Source organism: Octodon degus, unplaced genomic scaffold (genome assembly GCF_000260255.1).
Source record: "Octodon degus isolate 3935 unplaced genomic scaffold, OctDeg1.0 scaffold00043, whole genome shotgun sequence".
NCBI classification, from domain to species: domain Eukaryota; kingdom Metazoa; phylum Chordata; class Mammalia; order Rodentia; family Octodontidae; genus Octodon; species Octodon degus.
Genome location: NW_004524619.1, coordinates 9952147 through 9962623, shown reverse-complemented (window position 1 = coordinate 9962623; position 10477 = coordinate 9952147). Strand labels below are relative to the sequence as shown.

The window sequence follows — 10477 nt, the reverse complement described above, 5'->3', positions numbered from 1 at the left end:
TTTTTTTTTTACGGCGGAACTGGGGATTGAACTCAGCCCCTTGCTCTTGATAGGGAAGCGCTTACTCTACTGAGCCATCTCCCTGGCCCCTAAACTTACAGGTATTAAAACATATCCAGTATGTCTACAGAACTTAAAATCTGAGAGGTAATAATTTGAAAAATAGCTCACTGAAAAAAGATAGGTCCTATTTCATTTACTTAATAAGTAAGGAAGAATTTGGGCTCTTCTCAGGAACCTACAGAATGTATAACATAGTTAGCAGCTACACACACACTCTCACACTCTCTCTCACACTCATGCGTATACCTTAGCAGTACTGCTTTTCACAGTATGGGTATTTTTAAGCTGCATCCTTAAGTCTGTTTTTGCATTTTAAATTAAGTTTCCCAGAGTGGCCTCAAACTTGTGATCTTCCGCCATGTTGGGAGCCACAGAAGCTAGGAAATGGATCAAATGTGTGTAGGGGGAACTAGGCCTCAGTGCCTAAGAGAAACAAGCTACCTCAGTCCTGAGATAAACATCCTGTCTGGTTAAGGTCAGCTCTTAGTCACTAGGCAACCTTGTGTCACGTGTTACTAACTTAAAATACTGTTTTGTTGAAAAAAAAAAAAAGAAAAAAAAATGTATGTATACATAAGATAGTTATGATAGGCATACAGCTACTTTCTCTTAGTTTATTGAGAAGAAAGGTTTGTATTAAGATTGTTTAGACAAAATGTTTCTGCATCTTGTCCTCTAACTACTATGAAGACAACAATATGCACTGTACTAATTATTGTAACTGCCCTACTAACCTGTTTTGAAACTGTTTAATTGCTTTATCTTTTTTCTCATTAAAATGAATAAAAAAATTTAGAAATAAATTTCTCCAACAATATCCTTTGGTGAGCGTACTTGCTCTGCCACTGGAATGAATCCTGATACCCTGAAAGTCAATGCCAGAACAACTGGATTGCACGCTGCCTCAATCATCTATATATTTTTAATACCCATCCTGAAATACCAGAACCCAGTGAACACTTCTGTACAGGTGGTCCCCTACTTAACATGATTCAACCTAGGTTTTGACTCTCCAAAGGCGCAGGAGTGATGTGCATTCAGTAAAAATTGTACTTAGAATTCATAATCTTTTTCCAGGCTGGTGACATGTGGTACACCACCGTCCTGGGATCCTGGACAGAAGCACCAGCATAGATCCCTGTCAGACATGTGATCACAAGAGGAAAGAAACTCTTGACAGTCAACAGGGTACTGTGCTGTCAAGCCACCCCATCTGGCGGTGTTAAGGGCTCTTATAACATACACTGGGCTTCTCAAGAAGGAAACCATTGTAGGCTGAGGAACAATTTGTACTGTACTTTCTTTAAAGGGCTGCTCTAGTTTTGATGACTGCATGAATCATTATCAGGGCCTATAAAATGCCTGAAAAGACCTTCAAACAAGCAGAGAAAGACCCCCATCTCTGAGTCACTGGTGACTTAATGACACTGCCCTGCCCCCCTTGGTCATCTCTAACATTAGAACGCAGTAGCTTTGGGGCACAGTGCAGGCACCAAGTAGTCATTCAGTTAAAAAAAAAAATCAACAAATATCACTATCCAGGGTGAAGGCAATACTTTCCCTCTGGAAAGAAGCATCAGTATTTGCTTCCACTTGTTTCTTCCAAACTAAGTTTTGCTGGCAGGGGCAACCAAGAGCTCAGTGCTCCTCCTTTCAGTGCCAAAATAAGGAGTGAAACTTATTTTTATAAACAGAAATATAATGCTAATAAACTGGTTAGCACAGTTAACTAAAAATAACAGTACACTACTATATATCAGTGTTAAGTTTGAGGGGCTGGTGAGATGGCTCAGTGGTCTAAAGCACCTACTTGAAACAAGCTTGGCAAAGCACAGGGACCGCGGTTCGATCCCCAGCACCACATGCCAGCCAGCCCCGCCCCCTGGTGGGCTGAGCTGGCCACACACACACACACACATAAAATAAATAAATGTTTAAAAAAAAGTTTGATATAAAAAGATACCATTTATAATTCATTTATAAATGTAAAAAAAAAAGGGCTGGTGAGATGGCTCAGTGGTCTAAAGCACCTACTTAGAACAAACTAAGCCAAGCAAAGCACAGGGACAGCGGTTCAATCCCCCAGCACCACATGCCAGCCAGCCCTGCCCCCTGGTGGGCTGAGCTGGCCACACACACACACACAAAATAAATAAATAAATAAATAAAATTTTAAAAAAATGAAAAAAAAAGTATAGGTCATATTTTATATTATAATTTGAAACCCCCAAAATAATGCGTGAAAACAAAGCCATTTAATATTAAATGTAAATAGATATACTTACAGCTGGCATTTCTATACAGAAGAAATGGTTCATGGAGCTGAAATTCCAAATCTTTATTCACTGGTTCAACTAGATTGTGCATATTCAGTCGATTTACAATGGTAAAACCATGGTAGGGTGAAGCTGACCTTAAATTTAATAGGAGAAAAATCCAAATTACCTTATAATCTACAACAAAGTTACATACTAATTTTCATCTGAAATAAGAAAGAATACACTAGTGGACTGTACAACAAACAGTGCAAGTCAGCTCACACATACACCTCCTCTATCCAGATGAACTCAGTTTCTCAGGGTAAAGGCGGAAGGCCAACAAGGCCTACCTGACGGGCACCTCCATCCCACCCCACTTCATCTCCTAGCTTTCTTTCCTTGCTTCCTCTGCTCCGGTGACTCTGGGCTTCTTGCTACTCTCTATGCAGATGTGTTTACACCTCAAGACCAGGCCTGGAACACTGCCCCCAAATCCAAACAACCATCTCACCTCTAGCGAGCATGTACCCAAATGTCACCGTCTCACTGCGTGTACCTGAATTATCCTTTTAAGTGTTCTCAACCTCAGTAATGCTAACTTTTCTCTTTTTATCCACACCACTTACTTTTTTAATACTGCCTTTCTCCCTGAACAATACAAGATCCACACAAATGGGATTTTTGTTTTGCTTTCACAAATGCATCCTAGACACACAGTATAGATATTTATAAGTACTATTCATTTACTTTAAATGTTATAGGGCTGGGGAGATAGCTCAGTAGAATAAGTGCCTGCCTGGCAAGTGCAGGGTTCTGAGTTCAATCCCCAGTACCGCAAAAACCAAAAAAACAAAAAAAGGTTACAGAATTGGCTATAATGACTCTTTATTATTACATGACTAATTTTTTCTTTCTTTTTTTTTTTTTTCCCAGAACCAGGGATTGAACTCAGGCCCTTGCGCTTAATCTACTGTGCCATCTCCCTGGCCCCAATAATTTTCTTTAATACTACACAGCTTTTTATATAGTTCTCCTCAGTTAGATGGAAAATCAATGGACTCCTACAACAAGATATGCCTTTAGCTCCTGTTTCAGTGAGATTTAGCACACACTCCTTTGACCAGGTCTTACATGTACCAATACTTTAGTTTCTCATTTGTTTCTCCATGGCATACATAAAGAGAACAGTCTCCTGACCAAGAAGAATTTAGCATGATGTAGGCCTGGACCCAAAGTAAACACAAGCAATGTACCTGGAATTCAGCTTTATTTATTCATTTTTTTAACGTCAAACCCACACTTTTACTGACTCCTGCCAAGTCATGTTCTGATATCCTGTTGGGCATTTATCCCAGACGCACAAAATGTCCTTATACTTCCTAAAGAGATTCTTGACTCTTCTTTCCTTAGAATTAATTTCGTGTAAGCCTCCACGAGTTGGAGCATAGAAGAGGACCTGACCTCTCCACCATATTACTTGACAGAACTACTCAACACATGAGCCTCAGAGGTATATTGTTTTCTTTTCAACATGACAGAAGAGAGGCAAGCATATGATTCACACTTTTTGGAATGGTCTTGTTCTAAATCAAAGGAAGGATCAGACCAGAGAAATAACTAGGTTAGGACCTCACAACTAGGGATGGATGAAAACTTGGAAGGGACAAGCAGGAGGGTGCCAAAGACAAAATCTGAACAGATAAGAACCATTTCACATGGTATTACTTATGATGACTTAGGTAAGCACTGTACTTTATCTGCAGTGCTAACAACTGAACACAGGGCCTCAGCATGGACAAGCACTCTAACAATGAGCTACATCCTCAGCCCCTCACTATGAGGCTCAGAAACACTGACATACACACTTACCTTCGATATACAAATAAGGTCCCTTCTATATCGGTCTTCTCCTAAAACAGATAATGAGTCAATCAGTGTTTTTCTCCAATGATCCAACCCCTGAGTCCCAGTGGAGAAGAAATGATTCATGTTCAAGATCAACACGTTTTATTTACTGTCAAATTAATCACTTTTGAACAGATGAAGTCTCTCTACAAATTGTTACCAGTTCACGATTGATGCATGCTAAGATTATGTAATAGTCAATCTAGCAGCATGTCTACATCTACAGCATTTTTTCTAACTAGTAAAGGTGAGAATGGCAGAATTAGCCTTAACATTTTTAAAAAAATATATTTAGTACAGGGTCTACAGGGTCTCACTGCACAGACCAGGCTCATTGTAATCCTCCTGCTTTTAGCCTCCTAAACGCTGGGATTATAGGCACGCGTCTTTTGCTATCTCAGTGTGCCCAGGGGGCAGGACTGACACAGCATGCTGGGGAAGGCACCCTAGTTCCAGCACCTGCCTAAGCAGGTGCTTTAGTGTGCTGAGCTATCTGGCTGGCCCAACTTTTCTTTTTTCTTTTCTGACACAGTGTTTCACTATGTAGTTCAAGCTGGCCTTGAACTCATGGCAGTCCACCTGTCTCTCAGCTTCCTAATATAGGCATGCACCACTACATCTACCTAGCCTGAACTTTTAAAAGGCGAGAATGTTTTAGATAGATTTCTAAATTTTAAAGCAATGTCCTATGTCAATTTTTTTACTTTTAAAGTTTACCAAACTTAGGGGCCAGGGAGATGGCTCAACAGAACAAGCGCTTGCCTGGCAAGCACAAAGGCCTGAGTTCAATACCTGGTTCTGCCCACCCCCCCCACCCCCAAAAGAGTGAAGTTTACCAAACTTAATAGAAAAAAAAACAATAAGGAATTTTGTTATTGGACAGTTTGATTCCTCACTGAGGGAGTCTGGTATCCACATATTTTGTCATTAATTGAGAAAAACTATTAAACAGTTTGTTATTTTTATAAACACACACACACAAAACCAACCAAAAAAACAAAAGTTTGTTATTTTCAGAACTATGTTGAGGAATCACGGATTTTTTTGTTACTGGGAAATGAAAGAATCATGGATATTTCATCTCAAGTCATTACTGCAGATTTTTAAGGAGGAAAATTAATAAAAACCAAATAATCCTACTAGGCTGCAGTTTATAACCTAGATTAGACCTAATATTTTAATGTAATAAAAAACTATCAAATCTGTACAGTAAATCATATCAATTTTTTTCCCCCTAAACCAAGGATTGAACTCCGGCCCTTGCACTTGCCAGGGAAGCGCTTATTCTACTGAGCCATCTTCCTGGTCCCAGTCATATCAAACTGAATTTGTTAAGATTAAAAAAAAAAAATTGTCTTGATTTCTTCCAGGAGTATTGCCTTGGCTTAAGTATCATGAAATTTCTCCTTCTTACTAAGGATTCAGAAGCTTTTTTTGACTTTAAAATGTTACTTAGCATAAGAAACAGATAATCAGTTGTTTCACAGTAAAAGAAAAATTATCCACCCAAAACATTGGGCAAAGTTACAACTCACTAAATAATGAAGAGAAAAAAAGATTTAGGCTATGTACTATGGGCCATGATGTGAATAAACACGGCTTATTTTTCAACTTGGATTGTTTTATTTCACATTTAAAACAGAACTCCCCATTTCAACAATTCTAAAATGTTGAAAGTCTTTGGGAATAAATTAGAAATAAAAATCGTTTAAACTGGGCAAGGGACTGGGGACTCAGCTCAGAAGCATAAGCTCCTACCTGGCAAGCACAAGGACCCAAGTTCAAGCCCTGGCCCCTATCTCTGGCCCCACATGCCTTGTGGTCTAAACAGTTGCCTGGGTGTGCCCCCTGGGCCCACATGGGGGGGTGGGGATTGGAACTGGGCATGGTGGCGCCTGCTTGCCTGTATTCCCATCACTTGGGAGGTTGAGCCAGGAAATTCTCTAAGAGTTCCAGATCAGCCTGGGGGCTACAAAAGTAAGCAAAAAGGCCAGTCCGAATTGCAGAGCAAGATCCTGTCTCAAAAAACCCAAAAACCAAAAGGCTGGGCATGCAAGTGCTTGCTCATAAACCCAGCACTAAGGACGCTGAGGCAGGAGGCTCCTTGGGTGTTTGCGGCTGGAGTGTACTACATAAGGAGTCCAAGGCCAGCCTGAACTACAGCGAGACTGTCTCAAAAAACCAAAAACCATATCCCTAAGAGACTTTTCAAAAATAAGTCCTGATGTGTCTGCAATCCATATTTCACAAATGTATGTACAGAACAAGAAAAGTAATTCAATACTCTTTGGCAATATTGACAACAGTCTTTTTTTTGTTTTCATTTATGTATTTGGAACAACGTCTCACTACACAGGTTGGGCTTGTGATACTTCTGTTTTCAGCCTCCCCGGTGCTGGGATTACAGGCCTTCACCACCACACTCAGTTCAAAAATCCCTAATTTTATTTTTTTAAAGTTTATTTATTGGATACAGTTATCTCACTGCACAGTTTAAGACAGGAGCCACCATGCCTGGTTTCAGGACCAGCACAATGCACCCTGGAATTGAACTTGGGTCCCAGCGCTTGCCAGGCACGTGCTTAGACTGCTGAGCTATCTCCCCAGCCCTATAATTTTATTCTAGTAGCTTCTTGATCTCCTTTTCCCGGAGACAAAGGAACGATAATTATGAAAACTTCACGTGAATTAACTGCTCATAAATGTCAAACGATTTTCATAAAATTACTATAAATACAATCTATGGACCTATATGTTATAATCTTTCAAAGTTTTGTTAACGAGGTCATTTCTTACTGAGACGTGAGGGCCAGTCATTGATTAATTCCATCTAACGCTTGGTGATTATTTCCTAAGTGCAAAGCCTAGAGCCGAATGAGTTCTAATGGGGAAAGGTCAATTACAAGAAAACAATAAATTCTATAAACAACTAACGAAGCTTCAAGCGAGGCCTAAGGAGTCAGGAGACAGACCGTAACTTTTCCCTCTGGTGCACAAAAGCCAGAAAGTACTCAGTCTGGGGAGCCTTCAGAGGTGACATCACTGATCTCTTTTCCCTACAAAAAGCCTCCAGGGAATTCAATTAACATAGATGCCTTCTCCCTAAGTGCCTGGAAATCTTTTCCAAAACTCTGCAAATAGAAGGGAGTTCGATTCATGCCAGACTACAGTTCCTTTCTAAAGACTCGAAACTAATTGGATTTCAAGCTTCAAATCCGAATGACCTCTGCGAAGGGGGCTCTCACGCCGCTGGGGTGAGAGGAGGGAAGTTTATTTTATACATCAGGTATACATAGTTGGTCCGATCCTCAAAGCCTCACACCTAAGTTTTCAGACCCCTCTCTGATCCCACCGGTCTCGATCCCCCAATCCCACTGTCAAGAAGACAGGTCGCCCATGTCCCCAAACCAGATCCCCTGGAATCGATCCTGCTCCAATCATTTCCTTCATCGGCCCTTTCCTGAGACGTGTCTTGCCTTCTTCGATCGCTTTTCCCCCAACCCCGAGAGCTTCAGACAGCTCTCGGGCTCTCGCTGGGCTGCAGGCCAGTCCCTGGCTGGTCTCCACCGCCCTGGCCTCCTGCCTGGCCCCTACCCCGGCAGCCTGCGTGGCCCCTTTAAGAGGCGGCGGCGGGGCTGGAGTTCTCAGCAGACAGGCTTCACTCACCCACTGGTTGGCCTTGGGGCAGAAGGTGTACAGAGCGACCTGGCCCGTGAGGTCTGCGATGCTGGTGATGTAGGGGTCGTGTTGCTTCAAAGCCGCTAGACTCATCTCCTGCCCAGCTCGACTCAACGACTCCATCTTGAATCTCGAAGTGGAGCCCCTCCAGCGGGGGCGGAGTCTCGGACAGGAAAGTGCTACTCAGACAAAGTTCCCCCATTGGAATCACTTCCCTCAACTTCCGCCTCCAGTCACAGGGAGGGGTGGTACGTCAGCAATTCTTTTCCGCTCTGTGCACACCTTGAGCGTCGGGTTCCGGGATAGTTATGTTCCGGTGAGCCAATAGCTGCTGTGTGCGTGGCTGCGTCATGGAGCCGGCCGGGCGTCCCGGCGCCGCCTCCTAGCGAGTTGAAAAGCCCGGATAGAGAGGGGCGTGCGTGGCTCTCGCGCTCCCGCCGGACGACGCTGCCCACCGCCGGGGTGCCTGCCTCGGGTTTGCGCCCGGGGGTCTTGGAGCCCTCGGCTCCTCGTCGCTGGGAAAGTTCAGGGGTCGTGGGGCATTTGGGAAGCGCAGGTTAGTTCGGGAGGGCCAGTCATTAATTAATTCCATCTAACACTTGATTATTTCACCTGAAATAAAGCTCCCCCCCCAAAAAAAAAACCCCTCCAGATCACAAGTTGCGTGGCATCATCCGGTGTGCAGTTTGGTGTTTTTAAATTAAGTAATTATTTTACAGTTTGGTTGTTTCTTAAAAGTTCCTCAACAGCCAGGTGAACAGGCCTGGAACTACACAGACGTCTTTTTTGGATTAGCTTAAAAAGAAAAAATTAGTAACTGTTTGAGATACATAACATTTACAGTAATTCATCCTGAGGAATTGGTAGATTATGTGTATCGCGTCTTAAGCCCTTTGCCTTCTCCTTCCTGTCGTCTTTTGTGTCTTATTTTCCTTGTCCGGCTCCCGCGTAGATACTTCCGACCAGTGCTGGGAAAAGCTCATGAAGACTTGAGACTGCCTTGCGACGTTTGAAGTATGACATCGATCATTAATTAGCCAACATCTGAACGTTTTAAGGCATTTCAAAGTTAGGTGGTAGCCAAGACTCAGGTACTAGCTAAAGTCAAAAAAAAAAAAAAAAAAAAAAAAAAAAAAAAAAAAAAAGGTGCAGAGATGATAGAATTGATAGCAATTCTTGCCAGAATTGTTTAAACATTTTCTATTATCGATAAGATATTCTAACAGTATCGAAAATTTTTGAAAAAATTTTTTTTCATAAAAATAATATATTTATAATGTTTATGATTTTACAACCCCGGACAATTTGATAATCGACAAACCCTACACTCTTTGCAGAACTCTACATTCATGCATAAAGTATGTGTAAATACAGGCCAAGAAAAGTAGAATTCATCCATGTTATCCAACACTTAAGTATTTAACTGAAATCCTAACTGAATTGTTGGCCCTCCTTTGGGGCTTCTAACGCTAACACATCTTCCTGGCTCTGGAAGAACCTGAAAGAAGCAGGACAAGACAGACAAGGACGTTGCTAGAGACATTTTTCTTTGAAGCACAGAGGACAGAGTTACTAACTCTTGGCTGGGGAGGCCTTCCTAGAAGAAATTATGACTCGAAGTTGTAAGCTGGTCAGGGGTATTCTCATATTAGAAGTCAAGAACCCCTTCCTTCTGCCCCACGACCCTGTCCTCCACACCTAGGCTGCCTTTCTTTTGGTGCTGGCAGCGGGATCCCTGTTCCCCTCTGTACAGATTTTTTAAAACATTGTACCCTAATTTAAAAATATACGTACATAGTTAAAAATAGATAATAGATTCACTTGGTACAAAATTCAAAAGGCACATCGGAAACCACATTCAGCTGTTTTCTTACATGGATTTTCTAAAATAACTCAAGACATTTCCTCATAATTTACTATTTTTGATTGGGATTAGGCTAGTGAAGAACAATTTTAGAGAGTTTTAATATTTAGAAAATCATTTCAAATGCATTTTTATGTGCCTCAGCTTCCCTGCCTTTTACAGCTTTTAAATTGCATTAAAGACAGTATATTAAATTCCAATATATAAATATTTTGGAATTGAAAATGATCCTTTTTTATTTTGGGGCCTAATTTTTCCTTATGTATGTGACTCAAACCCTAAAGCCTTGGGGAGAGATGACATCTTAGTCTATTAGGTCCCCATTATCTAGCTATCTAGCCCAGCCCTGGCATAAACTAGACTCTCAATAAATATTCATGAGGGAAGACTTTTGAAACCCAACTCCTTCAAGGCCACCCAAGAGGCTGTGGGGGGAGGGAGCTGGATGGCTGAGATCAGAGGAGGGAATGCTGCTTATTTTGTACTCAGAACCTTATGATTTTGAATAATGTCAATTATTATTTTTTGTCTTTTGTGGTATTGGGGATTAAATTCACGCCACCTCTCTTCCACTCTTAGCGGTTTTTGTGATAAAAAACAAAGATTGCCATTTGAAATGTTGGGATCGGGCTGGTGAGATGGCTCAGTGGTCTAAAGCACCTACTTAGAACAAGCTTAGCAAAACGCAGGGACCACGGTTCAATCCCCC

At 41.6% G+C, this 10477-nt stretch overlaps 1 protein-coding gene and 1 pseudogene across 2 annotated transcripts in view; both read right to left on the bottom strand.

Annotated features, from left to right (window-relative positions):
* Positions 1-8120, bottom strand: part of Dcp1a (decapping mRNA 1A) — a 66343-nt gene extending 58223 nt beyond the window's left edge. Inside the window, exons 1-3 of one of the 2 annotated variants that reach the window (XM_004631635.1) lie at positions 7893-8120; positions 4191-4231; positions 2349-2476 (exon numbers count right to left, since the gene is read on the bottom strand). In XM_004631635.1, coding sequence (XP_004631692.1) covers positions 2349-2476; positions 4191-4231; positions 7893-8027 — 304 coding nt within the window. In that variant the 5' untranslated portion in view covers positions 8028-8120. The remainder of the gene's footprint in view (positions 1-2348; positions 2477-4190; positions 4232-7892) is intronic. The other variant, XM_004631636.2, reaches the window with a different exon arrangement.
* A 17-nt stretch (positions 8121-8137) lies between these two features.
* The window catches only part of LOC101572643, a 59579-nt pseudogene continuing 57239 nt past the window's right edge, over positions 8138-10477 (bottom strand).